The sequence below is a fragment of the Ornithorhynchus anatinus genome, chromosome 8 (assembly GCF_004115215.2).
Source record: "Ornithorhynchus anatinus isolate Pmale09 chromosome 8, mOrnAna1.pri.v4, whole genome shotgun sequence".
Lineage (NCBI taxonomy): Eukaryota > Metazoa > Chordata > Mammalia > Monotremata > Ornithorhynchidae > Ornithorhynchus > Ornithorhynchus anatinus.
This window is the reverse complement of record NC_041735.1, coordinates 63,165,695-63,186,010: the sequence shown is the minus strand read 5'-3', so window position 1 is coordinate 63,186,010 and position 20,316 is coordinate 63,165,695. Positions and strand designations below refer to the sequence as shown.

Below are 20,316 nucleotides of genomic sequence, written 5' to 3'. Positions count from 1 at the left end.
GAAAATACCTAAGTTCTAAGGGTGACTGTTAGGCTGGTGTGATTTAATAATGCTTAATAATAAGCATTTAATGAGCGCTTACTGTTTGCGGAGCACTGCACCAATTTGCTTGGGAGAGTACTATGAAAAGAGCTGATAGACCCATTTCCTGCCCACAAGGAGCTTACAGAGTAGGGAGGAATACTTAATGTGGAGAATTAATCAGGAAAAGCATATTGAAGGAGTCGAGAGCTCCTTATGGGCAAGGACTATGCCTGTTTATTGTTATATTGTACTCTCCCAAGCATTTAGTGCAGTGCTCTGCACACAGTAAGTGCTAATAAATACAAATGATTGAAATGAATGAATGAACAGGAGCGCTTTGAAGTCGGGGAGAATTGTGTTCTGGATAATATGAAAGTAGAGGGGGTTCAAAGCAGGAAAAAAAGAAACAACTGTGACCAAAAGGTTGGAAGTGTATGATCAAGAGTGAGGCTCAGTAAAAAGGTGAGTTGGGAAGGAACAAAGAATATGAGTTGGGAATTAGCAAGATGAAAGAACCAATTTGTAAGAGGAAAACCCAGAGGAGAGTGAAAGGCATCATTGTTGGCTCTGATGTTATTATGTTTGTCATTTTATTCTAATAATGATGGCATTTGTCAAGTGTTTACTATGTGTAAAGCATTGTTCTAATCTGATTTCTCTGTACTGATCGTTCCTGAGAATTACACCACAAATCTCCCCTTCTAGACTGCAAACTCCTTGGGGTCAGGGAACATGTTTACCAAATCTATTCTTATTGAACTCTCCCAAGTTAATAATAATAATAATGTTGGTATTTTTTAAGCGCTTACTATGTGCCAAGCACTGTTCTAAGCGCTGGGGTAGACCCAAGGTAATCAGATTGTCCCACGTAGGGCTCACGGTCTTCATCCCCATTTTGCAGATGAGGTAACTGAGGCACAGAGAAGTGAAGTGACTTGCCCAAAGTCACACAGCTGACAAGTGGCAGAGCCGGGACTAGAACTCATGACCTCTGACTCCCAAGCCCGAGCTCTTCCCACTGAGCCATGCTGCTTCTCAAAATTATATTCCCTGACCGGGAAACGAACTCGGGCCACGGCAGTGAGAGCGCCGAATCCTATCCTAAGTTCTGAGTAGAGTGCTGTGCTCACAATAAGTACTCAATAAATGTCATTGATTGATGGATGGATTGAAGCCCCAGTCACCAGAAAGAGGCTGGCCAGAACTGAGAACAGAATTTTCCCAAACAAGAATCCCGAGTTCCAGAACCTGCCATCCAGAAAATTCTGTTTTAGATCTCATCACCACCTACAGGAGACACCACACTCCGCAGCACCTCTTCTGGATTTTGCTGATTTTTAGAAAAAAAAACCAGCCCCAAATCATTTTCTCAGTTAAATAATCATAAAGCCATGAACCGGAAAACTTATGGAAAACCAGTCACTGCCAGTCAACAGGTAATAAAAATACTCTATAGACATTACATAAGCTCCTCCTCTAGACTGCAAGCTCCTTGTGGGCAGGGAATGTGCCTACCAGCCCTGCTATATGATTCTCTCCCAAATGTTTAGAACAGTGCTCTGCACATAGAAAGCACCGAATAAAGACCATTGCTTGATTAATTGAGAGTTGACCACTCACTTGATTTTATGGTACTGAGGCACCAAATACCTGACGTGGCTGATCCTGAATCCTTGGGCAGAAAAGGGGCGTATTAGATCCTCAAACAATCAATCATATTTATCGAGTGCTTACCAAATTCAGAGCACTGTACTAAGTGCTTGGGAGAGTACAGTACAATACCTCAAGGCCCTTATTGGGGCTTTCAGGAATCTCTCATCTGCACCACTGAATTCTAGGATGGACACTCTGGCGGGCTCCTCTATAGAGCCTAGTCGAGTCAAAGCCGGAAAAAGAAGGATGAAGAGGAAATTAGGCATAGTGCTGGAGTCTCTTGAAAGGTTTCTGATGGAGTTGTTCCCTCACAACAGATCTGTTCACTCACAGCCAAGATATTTTCAAGAGAAAATGATTGCTTGAACCAGTGGAGATATTCTTCAGTTGGGATAACTCCCATCAAGATCGTAATGAGCTTCAGAATGAGAAGCAGCACAGCGTCACGAATCCAGCATGGGACTGGGAATCAGAAGGTCACGTGTTCTACTCCCAGTTCTGCCTCTTGACTGCTGTGATACCCTGGGCAAGTCACTTCACTTCTATGAGCCTCAGTTACCTCATCTATAAAAAAGGGTTTGAAACTGTGAGCCCCACGTGGGAAAGGGACTGAGTACAATTCCATATGTTTGTATTCACCCCTGCGCTTAGTACTGTACCTGGCAGATGGTAAGCGCTTAACAAATACCATAATCATTATTATTATCAGATTTCCCATGTGACGTAGGAGGGGGAACATTGTCCATTATCCAGGGGTAAGAGAGACTACCCAACTCTCCTTGGTCTTCTGTTATTAGATAATGAACACAGCAAGCTACAGCTAATTCATTTTGTTCCACATTTCATGCAAAACATCCGGCACAGAATCCCAGCCATAGAGGGAGTGCCCAGTGATGTTTTGAAAAGATTTATCTTTTTCCTTTTTCGATCTTTCTCTTTTAATCTTCCCAAAGCCCTGTGGCTCCTCAAGGACCTTTTCCCTCCATGGAGCTTAAAGTGGTAACTGATGAACAATTCCCCTCAAGAAAACTAAACAAATGAACCAAAGACGAGAAACATTTTGGGTGACAACCAAACATATATTTTATCCCAGATCTAAATTACTATATTGAGACTTTTTTGGCAAAACTTTAGAACCTTGAAAAAATCCAGTTCCTTACAATTTTGAGAAAAAGAATTACAAACATTAGTCAGTGATCCATTAAGGGTCCCAAGATGCATTACCCTTCATTAGGCACTCATGGTCCTTGGGGAAAAATGGATACATTCCCTGCCCACCAAAAGAAAATAAATTACAATCTAATATGACAGGCAGAAAAGACTCTCCCTATATTTTTAGCTTTTCCACAACTACATGATTCTTGAAATAATAATAATAATGTTGGCATTTGTTAAGTGCTTACTATGTGCAGAGCACTGTTCTAAGTGCCAGGGTAGATACAGGGCAATCAAACTGTCCCACATGAGGCTCCCAGTCTTCATCCCCACTTTACAGATGAGGGAACTGAGGCACAGAGAAGTGAAGTGACTTGTCCACAGTCACACAGCTGACAAGTGGTAGAGCCAGGATTCAAACCCATGACATCTGACTCCCAAGCCCAGTCTCTTTCAAGTGATCCATGTAGGGATTGTCTCTCTTGATGGCCTAATTGTACTTTCCAAGCACTTAGTACAGTGCTCTGCACCCAGTAAACATTCAATAAATACTATTGAATGAATGAATGAAACAGAATATTCCAGGAATAAAAAGAATAAGCTATATGAAAATCTTTGCACATTCTTCAACCCAGTTAAACAAAATTATTCTTTTATTGTCCAAGCTTCAAAATAGCAACAAGTAATTAAAATAACAACTGTTCTACTTTATATTCACTGCCTTCTTTGTGTGAAAAGGTGGTAATGAGATAATCATTAACAACAAGAGGCTAATGGCTGCATAAAGAGCCAGCTCTGAAAATGTGGTCAATATGAGTTTGGTATTAATTGTGAAAGCAATTAAGGCCGTGCCAGCACTTAGCACGTAATAATAGTGTTTTTAGCAATCCATTTGATTCCTCGCCAATCTCAAGCCAAACTATAACAATAAAATGGTGAGATGTTTCCACCAGGGAAGTCGATCTTGGTATTTTCTTCCAAATACTCTTTTCCTGGAACCGTATTCCCAGAGAAAATGGAGACCGAGAGCAAAACCACAAATTCAGGGACCAATTCTCGTCATAGTGGACCCAGCTGAACTGTCTATATTTTACATAAATGGTATTTGTTAAGTGCTCACTATGTGTCAGACACTATTCTAAGCATTGGGGTAGATACAAGTTATTCACATTGGACACAATCTCTGTCCCACATGGGGCTCACAGTCTAAGTAGGAGGAAGAACAGGTATTTAATGCCATTTTTGCAGAGGAGGTGACTGAGGCACAGGGAATTTATGTGACTTGCCCAAGGTCACACATCAGGATTAGAAGCTGGGTCCTCTGTCTCTCTGGCTTGGGCTCCTTCCCCTAGACCATGCTGCTTCCTCTCATTGATTGGAATGCTCTGGCTGATTTGTCAACCAAACAGTAGTTCATCTTTGAAAGGGAAGTGAGTTATAAGAAACTCAGGGAGGAAGAAAATGGCAGATCTTGTACTTTCCCAAGCGCTTAGTACAGTGCGCTGCACACAGTAAGGGCTCAATAAATATGACTGAATGAATTGAGTCAGAGAAAAGCTCCTTGTAGACAGGTATTATATCTACCAACTCAATTATATTGTACTTTTCCAAGTGCCTTGTCGGATGCTCTGAACACAGTGAGTGATCAATAAGTGCATTTGATAGACTGAAAACTTTAGAAAGCTCAAGACCTGGGCAAAGACTGATGTGCGTTATCACTGACCTGTTATCAACTTTTTTCAAAATAATAATAAATTGAGGTAACTGTTAAGCGCTTAGTGTGTGCCAAGCATTGTGCTAAACATTCAAGTAGGTACAGGATAATGAGATTGGATGCAGTCCCTGTCCCACACAAGGTTCGCAGTCTAAGGTTGAGGGATGACAGGTATTTAATCCCCATTCTACAGGTGAGGAAACTGAGGCCCAGAGAAGTTAATTGACTTGCTAAGGTCACACGGCAGGTAAATGACAGAGCTGGTAAGAGACTAGAAACTAAGGTCTCCTGACTCCCAGTACTGTACTCTGACCGCTAGGCCACTTTGTTTCATACCTTCTATCTCTGTTCTATCTAAAACAATAATGGTGATGGTATTCGGTAAGAGCTTGCTACGTACCCAGCTGGAGTATGTGAAAAATAATCAGATTGGAGACCGGTGCCCATCCCACACAAAGCTCAGTGTCAGAGGACGAGAGAGAACAGATAGTTTACCCACATTTTACAGATAAGGAAAGTGAGGCCAAGATCAATTAAATGAATTGCCCAAGGAGCTGAGACTAAGACCCAGGTCTCCTGACTCCTAGTTCTTTGCTTTAACTATGAGACCACACTACCCCCCTCCTTTTAGAGCCCCAGCTCTCTTCAGACATGCCTGCCGGACCATAATCTATTGCCCGCTATAAGTGATTTTTTTGTAATCATTTGTAACAACTTCTGCTCTTTGCATCTCCTTTCCAGCCTCGTCTTTTGTAATCTCGTACCAACCCAATTATGTTTTTATAAAAAGATTTTTTTCTCCCCATTAGTGATTTGGCCTAATTGCCACTTTACATAGCATTATGATCTGTCTTCAAGACTCGGGGTTCTGGTCTGGGTTCAAACAAATTTGGACTTGGGCTATTCTTTGGCTTCTCCCCCTTCTTGTCTGGTCTCATGCCGTCGAATGATTTCTGACTCAGAGCGACACCAAGGAAACATCTCTCCCAGAAAGCTCCATCCTCCATCTGCAATCGTTCTGGTAGAGTATCCATAGAGTTTTCTTGGTAAAAATACAGAAGTGGTTTACCATTGCCTCCTTCCACGCAGTAAACGAATCTCTGTCCTTGACTCTCTCCCATGCCGCTGCTGCCCAACACAGGTGAGTTTTGACTTGTAGCAGATGGCCTTCCACTTGCTAGCCACTGGCCAAGCCAGGAAGGGAATGGACAGGGCTCTGCTGACTCTCCCTCCCGTAGTCGAGACTAGTAGTGTACTGGAAACTCTCCAGGTGCCACCCTGAGAAGGTTTCTCCCCCTTCACTGGCATAAATTGTTCCTGAGCCTGAAGAACTGTCATAAATGAATTTCCTGGGGCTCTTTCATCAGCTTGGCTTAGTAGATAGAGCACAGGCCTGGGAGTCTGAAGGACCTTATTCTAACTCTGGCTTTGCCACTTGTCTGCTGGGTCACCTTGGGCAAGTCGCTTCACTTCTCTGTGCCTCAGTTACCTCATCTGGAAAATGGGGATTAAGACTGTGAGCCCCATGTGGGACAGGGACTGTGTCCAATCCAATTTCCTTGTATCCACCTCAGCACTCAGTATAGTACCTGGCACACAGTAAGCACTTTACAATGCCATAATTATTATCTAGATCTTCTTTCCTTCACATCCACTTTGCTGATGTCCCAGACTTTCCTAAAGTTCATTTTATTTGCTTTGCTGATTTCTCGCCTCTCATCCCTTAGGATTTTTGCCTAGGGTCATCTTGTGATTTTCTTAAGGACTCAATCAATCCATGGTATTTATTTAGTGATTACTTTGAGCACGGTTCTGTATTAAGCACTTGCAATAATTCAATACTCTAGAGTAGGTAAATAGGATCCCTGCCTAAAAGTAGTTTGCAGATTAGAGGGGGATACAGACATTAAAATTAATTGCAGATGGACATGTCCATTAGTGGTGTGGGGGCGAGGTGATAATCGAAGTGCTTAAGGGCTTCAAACCCAAGTGTGTAGGTGATGCAGAAGGGAGATCAAATACGGGAATTGAGAGCTTAGTCAGGGAAGGCCTCTTGGAGGAGATGTGATTTGATTAGGACTTTGAAGATTGGGAGAGTGGTGATCTTTCAGTTCTGAGTGGGGAGGGAGTTCCAGGCAAGAATGAGGATAAGGACAAGGGCAAGAGGTTAGCAGTGAGAAAGACTAATTAAAGTGAGTAGGTTGATATTAGAGGAGCAAAGTGTGTAGACTGGGTTGTAGAAGATCAGTGAGGTAAGGTAGGAGGAGATGAGCTGACTGAGTGCCTTAAAGCCAATGGTAAGGAGTTGGATGTTCAACCACTGGAGATTTTTGAGGAGATGGGAGATGGGGAGTAAGGGTTTTTTTCAGAAAAATAATCTGAGGAGAAAAGTGAAAGAAGGCAGGAGATCAGTGAGGACGCTGATGCAGTAATCAAGTAGAATATGATTAAAGCTTGGATCAGAGAGGTAGCAATTAGGATGGAAAGGAAACAGGGGATTCTAGAAGTGTTGTGAAGGTAGAACTGACAGGATTTGGTAACAGGAAGAGTATGTATCAGATTCAGAATTAATGTCCTGCATTTTTGAGTTGGACCAGGGTTAGTATAACTCTCTGGTGATGGATGGTAAAATGCTTACTTCTGTGAACTAAACTATCCTTCCCAAAGCCCCCATAAATCAGTATACCAGGGCTTCTAAGAGCCCCAAACTAAAGCCTAGGAGCATTTTCTAAGTTGCATGTGATGGAGTCTCCCAAAAATCAATCAATCAGTGAGGAATTTGTTGAGTGCTTGCTCAATGCAGAGCAATGTGCTGGGTGCTTGGGAGAGTAAAATGCAGTAGAATAGGTGGATTTGTTCTTTGCCCACAGTGAGCTTACAGTCTAGAGGACTTGAAGGATGAGCTTCAGTCCTGAGACTTTAACAATGAGAACCATTTTGTAATTAAAATAATAATAATGGAATTTGTTAAGCATTTACTATGTTCCAAGCAGTGTCTTAAGCTCAGGGCTAGATACAAGATAATCAGGTTGTCCCATGTGAAGCTCACAGTCTTAATCCCAATTTTACAGAGGAGGTCACTGAGGCACAGAGAAGTGAAGTGGCTTGCCCCAGGTCACACAGCAGACAAGTGGTGGAGACTAGAATCCATGTCCTCTGACTCCCAAGCCTGGACTCTTTCTTTTAAGCCACAGAATTGATTATCATCATTATCCCTTAAGCACTTGGCTCCTCACCCCAGCCCCACAGAAGTTATTTACATAATGATGATGATGATGATGATGATGCTGGTATTTGTTAAGCACTTACTATGTACCAAGCACTGTTCTAAGCATATCCTTCCATTATGCAATCTATTTTAATTTCTGTATCCCCCTGTAAACTGTAAGGTCTCTATGGGCAAGGATCGGGTCTACTATAGGTTTGACTTTTTTTTTGTAGAGTATCTTAGAATCAATATCTACAAAATGTGATTTAAAAATAATAAAGGTTTAAGTAATTTAGGAATAGAAACAAGCTTTCAGAAACCTATTATCCATTACAGCCAAGCTTGTGGAAATTAATTTTCCATTGGAAATTAAACATGCAATACCATCCCTCCCTCTTAAAACTCTTATTGGCCCAGGTCCCAATGATCTCAAAAGAAAATAAAGGTCTCTTTCTTTTTCACATAAAGGAAACTTCCAGTGGCATAAATTTGACTTTTTGAGAAATAAAACATCTCTTTATATTTTTCTCAAATGAGATAATGCTGTTGATCTTCATTTTTCTCCCCACTAGCTGGTCTTCCTGTCATTTGGCAAGCCAGCAAAACAGTAATTCTGTGTTTCCTAAATAATATTTGGGTGAAGTTGTCAAAGGGCCAGATTACAGGAGATCCCAAAATATGCACACATATTGAGTAACCCTTTTTGTTCAGATCCATACTGATTCCCCTATCTTTGTCCAGAATGGAGGCTAAAGAAATTCTCCAAGAGTAACGAAAATGAGTAAATATAAAATAATTGTAGGTGTAGGATTTTTATCAGTTTATAATGGCTGCTTCCCTCTCCCTTTCGCTTTTGATCTTCTTTGAGACTTATTGTTATTGACTGCAAATGCTACAGTGTTTCTGCTCCTCGGAATGTAGTTTGACAGATTAATTATACGTTTCCAGGCAATAGAAGATCAGCTAAAGATACACACCTTGAAGAGGGATGTCGATGTCTCCGAGCTGTTTCTTTGTCAAAAGTAAGCATGATTCTTATAAGGAATGGGAAGGGATTATAAATAAGTCACAGACCCATTACTAACCCCATTCAGATGTTTTTTTCCTGTTTTCCCTTTCCTTTCTAGTCTTCCGAGTTCCCAGATGCTCCTAGGTGCTTAAGAATTTTAGTTTCAATTCGTCTATCTTTGCTAAAGGCGTAATGTTGGGGGCCGCAACTTTTCATCCAGAAATCAGGCTTTTTCCTTAACAGTGTTTGAGGAGGGGTAAAAGTGGAAAGACTTTACAACGATGCAGTGGTCCATATTTTGATTTATAAGTCCAAACAGCAGTGGTATTTGAAAATGACACCCTTTGTCTCCCATAAGATCCAAGGTGATGCTATGTTTTCTGAGGCTTTCTACATTAGAACATTTTCACCGTTCCTCCTGCCTTTTGGTCATCTCATATAAGCAAGTGTATGGATTTGTTCCAGTCATCCATTCTCCTCACAAGACTTACCCAGCAAGGGGTTGAGGAAAGCATAACTACAGGGCAAGGTAGATGAATTGTATTCCAGGGCCTTGTAGTTTGTGAACGTGGCTTATCACTTGTAAGGCGTATGGATCCATAAGTGATGCTGATGGACTTTCTCCAGAAGCCTTCTAAGAATCCCAGACAACCAGACTGATTGAAAAATGCACTCTAGAAAACACTGTCTAGAAAAAATCAGGAGACAGTAAGTGTTGAGAAAGGCATAATGGCAGGGTGAATTTATTATTAGTAGTAGTAGTAGTAATAATAATAGTGGTATTTGTAAAACACTGACTATGTGCCAAGCACTGTACTAAGTACTGGGGTAGATACAAGATAATCAGGTCCCCCATGGGGCTCACAGTCTAATAGGAGGGAGAACAGGTATTGAATCCCTATTTTACAGATGAGGGAACTGAGATACAAAAGAGTTAAATGACTTACACAAGGTCACACACCAGGTATGAGGAGGAATGGGGATTAGAACTCTGGTCTTCTGACTCCCAATCCTAGTCCTTTTCCACTGGCTCCTGCTACTTCCCACTGACCCGCCAAGGCCAGGCCTAGGACAACCACTTTTAATATGGGAAAGATTTCCTTGTGAACTGCTTCCCTCCCTCCCTCTCCTCTCCCACTTCCTCTGCCCAAGGCAGAGCTAGAAGACTCCATTTCCCAGCAGCCCTGGCCCACCCCGTCGATCGGTTAGCTAATCAATTAATCATTAACAGTAATTGGGCACTTACTCTGTACCAACCACTGTGCTAAACCCTTGGGAGAGTACAAGAGAGTTAATAAATGTGATTCTTGGATTTAAAGAGTTTACAAACTAGTGGGGGAGAGAGACACTAAAAAAAATTCAGGTAGGGGGAAGCAACAGAGTTAAAAAGTATGTGCAGAAATGTTATCGGGGAGTACTCACATGCTTAGGTCCTTAGTACAGTGTTCTGCACACAGTAAACACTCATTAAGTATCACTGATTGACTCATTGATTGAGTACCCTCCTCGGATGTAGGAGATATGAAAGTGCTGAAGCGGCAGTAGGAGATGGAAATGAGATTTAATCGATGACGGCCTTAGGAGGAGCTAAAATCTTAGAAGAGCTTTGAAAATAGGGAGAGCAGTGGTCTGCCAGATGCAAAGTGGGATGGATTTTCAGGCAGGAAGGGCCATGTGAACAAGAGATGGACACTGAGAGAGATGAAAGCGAGGCACGATGAGTAGCTTGTATAGTGCAAGAGTGGGTTTGTGGTAGGAGAGAGTGATACTAAGTAGAAGGGAGAAACATTCCTTCCTGTTCCTCCCCACTCTATCACCGTCTTTTTTTTTAATAGTATTTGTTAAGTGCTTACTATGTTCCAGGCACTGAACTAAACCCTGGGGTAGATTCAAGATAAAACCCTCCTCCACCAGCCCTAACCTCTAAGGCCGGCACAGAGTCCTTGCTGGTGGCATCTAGAACTGATCCTCTGCAACGTTTAGACCACCGCTTCAATAACTAATAATAACTATTTTATTTGTTAAGAGCTTGTCAAACGGTACTTGTTAAGCACTTACTATGTGCCAAGCGCTGTTCTAAGTACTGGGATAGATACAAAATAAGCAGGTCAGAAACAGGCCCCATCCAACAGTCTAATAAGGAGGGTAAACAGATACTGAATCCCCATTTAGATGAGAAAACTGAGGCACGGAGAAATTCAAGGACTGGGCCAAAATTATACAGCAGACGAGTGGCAGACCCAGGTCCGCTAGACACCTAAGGCCACACTCTTTCCACTAGGCCACTCTGCTTCTCGGGTGAACACTGCAGACACCCATGGACCTCATATAAAGAATTTCATGTTGGATTCAGGGTAGTATATTCTAAAATCCACCACTAAGTGATTCCCTGGCTGTAGACAGGATCCCACCATTCGGTTAGTCAGTCAATTGCATTTATTGAGTGATTACTGTGTGCAGAGCACTGTACTAAGCTCTCGGGAGAGTACACTATAACAAAAAACAGGCACATTCGCTGCCCATAGCGAGCTTACAGTCTAGAGCGGGAGACAGACGTTAATAGGAAGAAATAAATTACAGATACATACGAAAGTGCTGGGGGCTGGGAGGGGGGATACATAAAGGTAAAAATATGGAACGCTTCACAGATTTGCATGTCACAGAGACTAGCTCATTGTCCAATCATCCCTGAAGTATGAGCCTGGATACTCTAGGGCCAGAGTCGCTTGGACTTTAGATCCATTCTGAGAAGGTGGGTAGTTCAAACAATCAATCAATCACTTGATCAGGGGTATTTAGCAAGCTCTTAGACTGTGTGCAGAGCATTACACTAAGCACTTGGAAGAGTATAATACAGCAGAGTTGATAGACGCGAACCCTGCCCAAAATCAACGTACAGTCAAAAAGGGGAGGCAATCATTAATATAAATACATAATTTATAGATATGTATGTAAGTGCTGTGGGCTGAGGGTGAGGTGATTACCAAATGTTCAAAGCATGCTTATCCAAGTGCAAGTTCCAGTAGAATTTGCCCAAATGCCCAAGACTCTACCTTGGGCCAGACTTTTATTAAAAGAAGAAGATAACTCAGCAAATCAAATTGTTGACATTATGACTACTTAACCAGGCAATTGGATCAGCTCTAACGCTAAACGACCCTTTTTCCCCTTCAGGGGCCTCAAAGAGGTCATTGATCTCTCCTGCTTTCAGAGATTAAAATATTTATGGCTGAACCACAACAAGGTAATAGAACGTTTCATCGTTAAATAATGCTTTCTCTATGTGTAAAACTCTCAAAGATTCAATTTTAGGCTTTGTAGAAACGTTACAGATACAGGGCTCTGATCACAGTAAATGCTCAAGTCACACCATTCAATCGGTGCTATTACTGTGTGCAGAGCATTAAACTGAGAACTTGGGAGAGTAAAATACATTAGAACTGGTAGACATGTTCCCTGCCCATAAGGAGCGCATAGTCTAGTGCAAGGTAAAACACTCTGCTCTCTCAATATCCTTTGGTGTCACTAATGGAGGCGTATTTCCGTTACACCTCCTCTAGACAGTCAGCTCTTTGAAGACAGGCATCGTTCCTACCAACTATTTCATAATATACCTTCCCAAGTGCTTAGTTCAGTGCTCTGCACACAGTAAGCACTCAGTAAATACCATTGATTGACTCTTGATTGATGGTCCACAGTCTGCAAAGAGCCTATAGGGGTATGGTTTCAAATAAGAATTTCTTCTTTTTGAGTATCTAATCCTGAACACTACGCTCTTACGGTTGAAGCATTTTTCTAGGTGTTTTTTTCCAATAAAATGTACTTTATAATTAGACTCACAGAGTGTTGAAGGTTTGGGGAATGATTATGTATAGTTTCTAAATGAGGGAACTGAATCAAGATACCAAAAGCAACAGTAGAAGCGATAACGCTTTACAAAGCTGCCAAAACTAAATCTTGGATTTTGTTCCAAGAATGATTAGAATGAAACCAAATGGCCTGTGTTGCTCAGGAAAATCAGACATATGAAATTGAAACAGTTACTTCAATTTTAATAAAATTGGATTATTTTGAGTTAGAAAATTAGTGTTACAAAGAAGAATTTTGTTTCTTTGTCAGCTATGAGAAGCACCACTTAAAAATTTCTCTCCTTACAATAAAATAATTCTGTTTTCTCAACGGTTCGGATTAGTGCTGACATTTTCAGATTGGATTGACAGTCAGCCCTCTGATTGTTTTGTTTGGAAAAACATTTTTTTCTTCTATTGCATGCCCCACTAGAAATATTTGGATTAGCATTTTCTGGTATATGTTCAGGGAAAAGAAAATATAAATCCCCAAAGCTTATGTAGGCAGTTTACACACCCTTTCTGAGAGTCCTTAGTATTACTTTTCAGCAAGGAGTACAAATTTGAACACCTTTTGGGATTGTGTAAATTCCAATGGTATTTGTTAAGTGCTTACTAAATGCCACACACTGTCCATATGGGGCTCACAGTCTTAGGTAGAGAGAGATCAGGTACTTAATCCCCATTTTACAGATGAGGAGACTGAGGTACAGGGAAGTTAAGTGAGTTGCCCAAGGTCACAAAGCAGAAAAGTGGCAGACCTGGGATTGGAACCCAAGTTTAATGACTCCAGATTGGCTGTCTCCACTTTGCCAATCTGATCGGTTTTATATCTACCCCAGCCCTGAGCATACGGTAAACCCTTAATAAATACAATAATGATAAAATCCTTAATAATTGCACCCCAGGATTTTCCAGGTGGCAATATTTGTACTTCATTACAGCCAGAACATTACTTGTCTTCCACTAGAGGTTGCTTTTTTTGCTGGGCTCCCCTAGTCGGCATCGAACAATCCACAGTCTCCTGTGGACTCACAAAAATATGTATCAAACTGTTCTAGAGAAGCCCAGAAATGAGTACTGTGAATTCTCACTGACTTCCCATTTCCATCTCACTCCCACTATACCCTTTTTATGTGGCCTCCACCTGGGAACTTGAGTGAAAGGGGAAAGATTCTACTCTCCCTCCACTTCAAAGCCTGATTGAAGGCACATCTCGTCCAAGAGACCTCCCGTAACTAAGCTCTCCTATCCTCTCCTCCCACTCCCTTCTGCGTTGTCCTGACTTGCTCCCTTTATTCATCCCCATCCCAGCCCCACATCACTTATATACATATCTGTAATTTTACTTATTTCTATTAATGTCCATCCCCCCCACAGACTGTAAACTCACTGTGGGGAGGGAAATGCATCCATTTATTGTTCTATTCTGCTCTCCTACATGCTCAGTACAGTGCTCTGCACATGGTAAGTGATCAACAAATACGAATGACTAACTGAAGATCAACCCTGAGGAACAAAGTTTGATTGCAACCTGACCTCTCCGTCAATCAGAGAATCGGGCTCTTCACTACTCAGTGTATCACTGCATTAATATTTGGTAAAGAATTTTTCAACGATAATGCCGTTCCGATAGCTTGTCCGTGGGCTTTGTTGGTGGGTTTTTTTTCTGTTTCTGGCTGTTGCAGATCACCGGGATAAATACTCAAGATCTAATGAAGAGCCAACCCACTAGCATGCATTCCATATCATTTGGGAGTGTATGAGTGTCTACTGCTGCAGGGCACTGTTAATTATACATCTTATGTCAACTTTGTTGAAAGAATTATATTGCACCTAATGTTTTAAACCTCCTTCAAAACTAAAGCAAACATGAAGACATTGAGCAAGTATGAAGGTTCTTTGAGCTGTTGTGAAATCCCTAGAAATGCAGGAAGATGAGATCCATTTATGATTACATTTGACCATGCTGAGAAAATGCAAAAGCTACTATTAGTCGCCCAAAAACCCATGGGGATTTTCTTTAGGCCCATTTTAGAATAGTGAAGGAAAGATGATTTGACATTTCAGAGGCTGCTATTTGCACAGTGGAACTTTTCTTACTGGTTTGATCAATATTTAGGAAGAGTAAAGGGAATGTCTCGTCTTATTTCTCTACTAATGGAAACTTGTTAGAGCAGTTCCATTACGTCGTGCCGAAAAAGATAAATAAATATTCAAGGGTGTGAGCTGCAGTCTTTGTGAACAGGTGAGTTATGTGCTTTCAGTTCACAATGTCCAGACGTTTTCCTGAGGAGATCATGAGGTGTTGAAAGTCAGACCCTCCCATAGCTCACACATTATTGCTCATTTTTCCTTTTAGAATCATTTTTTCAAGCACAGAAGAACAACATCAAGCCGGGTAGCTATGGTTACGCTAGTGCAACTAAGACAGGCCTTTAGAATCCAGAATGCTAACAAAAATCGACTCTGGAAATTCTATTAAAAGAAGAGAACACAACCTGAGGATTTGCAAAATAGAATCTCCTCAGCAGGGTAGTGTTGTAATAACGTAATAGTACTATTAGTAGTAATAATAGAAATGATATTTATTGAGTGCTCACTTAGAGCAATGATCGTACTAAGCTCTTGGGAAAGTAAAATACAAGCACAAGACACATCCCTCCCCTGCTATGAGGAGCTTGCATACCATTGAGGGAGGCAGATAGATATTTTCCGAATTGTGTAATCCGAATATATCGTTGAATGTGCAGTTGAATATGCATCTTTACACGAGTTGTGAAGATGGGTATAAATAAATACCTAAGTGTGAAAGGAGGTGAAAAATTCCACCAGCATTTTGGTATAAGAAGAAAGCCATGCCGTTAGCTTCCTCCTCAGGTCCCACTCTGCATCCTGCAAGGGCTTCTGGGAAAGGCCAGATTTTTTCTTGAAGAAACCTGAGGCCCAGGGTTGAGATTCTGCAGATGTGGAAGTAAATCTAAAGAGCATTCATCCTCAAAATCACCTAAGAAGAGAGGTTTGAGGGCAGTTCTTTTGCATGTCTTTGACTTAGTCCAACTAGCCAAGAGTAGGAACACAAAACAAGTGGCTCAGTGGAAAGAGCACAGGCTTTGGAGTCAGAGGTAATGGGTTTGAATCCCCGCTCTGCCACTTGTCAGCTGTGTGACTGTGGGCAAGTCAGGTAACTTCTCTGTGCCTCAGTTACCTCATCTGTAAAATAGGGATGAAGACTGTGAGCGACAACCTGATTCCCCTGTGTCTACCCCAGCGTTTAGAACAGTGCTCTGCATATAGTAAGAGCTTAACAAATTCCAACATTATTATTATTAAAACAAAACTAGTGAGTCTTGAGGTAGGCTGGAACCGTAGCAAAGTGTTAGCCGGTAATAATAATAATAATGTTGGTGTTTGTTAAGCGCTTACTACGTGCTGAGCACTTTTCTAAGCACTGGGGTAGATACAAGGTAATCGGGTTGTCCCACCTGGGGCTCACAGTCTTCATCCCCATTTTACAGATGAGGAAACTGAGTCACCGAGAAGTGAAGTGACTTGCCTAAGGTCACACAGCAGTCAAGTCGCGGAGCCGGGATTAGAACCCACGACTTTAAGTTAACAAACTTCAATTTTGATCTGCTAAACCCTAACTATACATTGCATGGCTCAGTGTATAATATCATCATCTGGCTCTTTCTGCCTCTCGCTCAGGAAACTGAGGAGTGTGAATTTTTTTGTTTTTATGGTATTTGTTAAGTTCTACTTTGTGCCAGGCACTTTAGTAAGGGCTAGAATACATACGAGCCAAGTCCAGTTAGACACAATCCCACATGAGGCTCATAGTTTTAATCCCTATTTTACAGATGAGGGAACTGAGGCCCAGAGAAGTCAAGGGCCTCATCCAAGGTCACCCAGCAGACAAGTGGCTGAACTGGACTTAGAACTCAGGTCCGTCTGACTCCCAGGCCTGGGATCTATCCACTAGGCTATGCTGCTTTAAGAAATGTTGTCTGTTTGAGGGATTTCTTTTCAGTCAGTCAGTCGGTCAATGGTATTATTGAATGCTTACTGTGTGCAAAGTACTGTTCTAAGCGCTTGGGAGACGTCAAGATGGTGGCTGTGAGACCAACCCTGTAGTTCGTGGGTTTTCCTGCTTGGGTAGTGTTGTCAGCCTCCAGGTGTTCATGGGTGATAGGAGGGCTGAAAGCAAAGGGAAAGAACAGATCGGAAGGCAGTGGATAATCAATGGGAACTGTTGGGCCTCTAGACTATAAACTCATTGTGGGCAGGGAACTTGTCTGTTATTTTATTGTACTCTCCTAAGGGCTTAGTACTGCAAATAATAAGTGGTCAATAAATACGATGGACTGACTGACTGAAACGTAGTCACCCCTAATGCCAGAGGCTCAACTCATTTAAATCTACAGTCAAATCTTGTCAGTTTTTGCCAGTTTTCTTCCCCATCCGCTTCCTCCAAACTGCTGCCATCCCGCCACAAGCTCGTCGCCTCCCGGATCGACTGTCGCATCAGCCGTCTTGCTTGTCTCCACGCCTCTCCCACTTTCAGTTGTCTGCACAGGACCTATTCTTATTATGCCTTATTAAAATCACCTCTCCTCCAAGAGGCTTTTCCTGACTAAGCCATCTTTTCCCCAACTCCCTCTCACTTCTGCATCACCCTTGTATTTGGATTTGTATTCTTTATTCACCCCACCCTCAGCCCCACAGCACTTGCGTCCTTATCCGTAATTTATTTTAATGTCCCTCTTCCGCTGTAGACTCTAAGCTCCTTGTGGGCAGGGAACGTATCTACCGACTCTGTGACTTTGTACTCACCCAAGCTCTTAATACAGTGCTCTGCACACGGTAAGCGCTCAAAAAATCCCGCTGATTTATTATTCTTGAAGTGTTATTCAGTTGCCTATCTGCTTTCTTCCTCGACTATTTCCCAACTTGCTTTCTCCTTTCCTCCCAGGCCCACATTCAATTTGTGATGGTGGACAAAGGGACACCCAGTGCAAAAGTGTGAGCGACTTGATGAAAAACCTTACCAGTCTTAATCAAACAGTGGTATTTACTGTGTGCTTACTGTGTCCACAACACTGTACTAACCTCTTGGGAAAATACAATAGAGTTAGTAGACAAAATTTCTGCCCCCAAGGACCTTACTGTGTGCAAAACACATATTAAATGCTTGTGAAAGTACAATAGATTGAGCGGACATGATCCCTGCCTTCAAAGAGCTTACAATCTGCTGTGTCCAGAGCAGGGTACTTATAACTTGGGAGAGAGCAGTAGAGTAGGTAGATGAGATCCCTGTCCTCCAGAAGCTTACAGTCTTTGCAGGAACAACTCAAATATGTGTCCGGCTGGTGACAAAGGATACCTTTCCCCTCTTAACTTGGGCTTTCTGAGTAATGTTCACCCCCAGTGGCAGTAAAGGGGCTCCGAAGCAGCATGGCGGAGTGAATAGAGCATGGGCCAGGGACTCAGGAGGCCATGGGGCTCCAATCCTGGCTCTTCTACTTGTCTGCTGGGCGACCTTGGGAAAGTCACTTCACTTCTCTGTGCCTTAGTTACCTCATCTGTAAAATGGGGATTGAGACTGTGAGGTTCTGTGGGACAGGAACTGTGTCCAACTCAATTTGCTTTTATCCACCCCAGCTCTTAGTACAGTGCCTGGCACATAGTAAGCGCTTAACAAATACTAGCTATCATTATTATTATTATTGTTTTATTGGGCACAGTGTACAAGAAATTGTTAGTTTGACATCAAACCCCGTGGCTACACTCTCACTAAAAGCAGACATCTTCATATTGAAGGACAGCTCTTCACTGTCATCATCAGACTTTTGAGGCTTGAAGTCAGCAATGTGAGGACTGAAACAAAAATCGCTTAGTCTTTGTGCTTGAGTAATCCACACGAGGCAAGTTGACTGATAGAAAATTATTTTTTCAGACCAAATTTGGGGCATATCTTAAGGAGACATAGAAATTTAGCAGACATTAAAAAATGAAACTTTTAAAAGTGTATCTTTGATTAGGGTGACCAGTGTCGCTTAATAATAACTGTGGTATTTGAGAAGCAGCAGGGTGTAGTGGATAGAGCACGGGCCTGGGAGTCAGAAGATCATTTATTCTAATGCCGTCACTGCCACTTGTCTGCTGTGTGACCTCGGTCAAGTCACTTCACTTCTCTGTGCTTATAGTTCAACTGTAAAATGGGGATTGAGACAGTGAGCCCCATGTGGAAGAGGGACTGTGTCCAACTTGTTTTGCTTGTATCCACCCCATTCTTTCATTCGTTCAATAGTATTTATTGAGTGCTTACTATGTGTAGAGCGCTGTACTAAGTGCTTGGAATGTACAATTTGGCAACAGATAGAGACAATCACTGCCCAATAACGGGCTCACAGTCTAAACGGGGAGACAGACAGCAGAGCAAAACAGAACAAAACGAAACAAGACATCGTCATCAAGATAAACAGAATCATAGAGATATACATGTCATTAACAAAATAAATAGGGTAATAAATAATATATACAAATATGCACAGTGCTGAGGGGAGGGGAAGAGGGAAGAGCAGAGGGCAGAAGAGGGGGGAATGGGGAGGGGATGAGGAGCAGAGTGAAAGGGGGGCTCAGTCTGGGAGGCCTCCTGGAGGAGGTGAGCTCTCAGTAGGGCTTTGAAGAAGGGAAGAGAGTTAGTTTGGCAACCCCAGTGCTTAGTACAGTGCCTGGCATATAGTAAGCACTTAACGGATACCATCATCATCATCAAACACTTACGAAGGGCCAAGCACTGGGATAGATACAAGCTGATCAGGTGGGATGCAGATCCTGCCCCCTTTGGGGCTCATATTCTAAGTAGGAGGGAGAGCAGTACTGAATCCCCATTTAACAGATGAGGAAACTGTGGCACTGATCACTGAAGTGACTTGCCCAAGGTCACACAGCAGAAAAAGAGCAGAGGTGGGATTAGAACTCAGGGTCCTTGACATTCAGACCTGGCTCTTTCTACTAGGCCATGCTACATTTAGGCAACATTGAAAAGCCCGGGCCAAATCAAACCCAGAAAGTTTTGGATTACGTCCCCATCATCCCTTAGGCGGTTTACCTTTCTTTCTTCCCCCATTTCCTGCCCCAACACTCAGTCTGTTTAAGCTGCCAAAGATGTGCCTGGCTATTTTTGGTTTATGCTTCCAGGTGGGCAAAAATGCCAGGGAAAATTCAAACTGAGTTTCCAATATCATATCTTTTATTACGCATGATCTTTTAAAGCTACAAAAGAAACTCAGACAGCATCGTTTATTTATAACTTTGATTTTTCAGCTCCGTGAGATAAAATTCTTAACCAGAAACTATTGCCTGACTGAACTGTATCTCAACGATAATGAAATCTTTGACATTACAGGTATTTCCACTAATGAATAAATTGCTCATGAAATAATTAATTCTTTAAAATGGGGCCCCAAACTTCAGATGCATTACCGTTAATGATCTAGAAATCTCCCACCACATTTCTGCTTAGACTGCAATTGGAATAATTTGTTTTTCACATGCATGGTCTTATTTAGGAGTTGATGTGTGAAAGCAGGGTGCCGGATTTGTCTTATCTTATGCCGTCGAGTCGTTTCCAACCTATAGCGACACCACGGACACATCTCTCCCAGAACGCCCCACTGTCCATCTGTAATCGTTCTGGTAG

General features: G+C 42.1%; 1 protein-coding gene across 3 annotated transcripts in view; it reads left to right on the top strand.

The window, feature by feature from the left end:
- Nucleotides 1-1,297: 1,297 nt before the first annotated feature.
- Nucleotides 1,298-20,316, top strand: part of LRRC72 (leucine rich repeat containing 72) — a 43,117-nt gene continuing 24,098 nt past the window's right edge. For 2 of the 3 annotated variants that reach the window (XM_007672263.3, XM_003431309.4), the window contains exons 1-4: nucleotides 1,300-1,460; nucleotides 8,703-8,776; nucleotides 11,938-12,007; nucleotides 19,941-20,022. In XM_007672263.3, the coding sequence (XP_007670453.1) occupies nucleotides 1,416-1,460; nucleotides 8,703-8,776; nucleotides 11,938-12,007; nucleotides 19,941-20,022 (271 nt within the window). In that variant the 5' untranslated portion in view covers nucleotides 1,300-1,415. Of the gene's footprint in view, nucleotides 1,461-8,702; nucleotides 8,777-11,937; nucleotides 12,008-19,940; nucleotides 20,023-20,316 lie in introns of all 3 variants that reach the window. The other variant, XM_039912798.1, reaches the window with a different exon arrangement.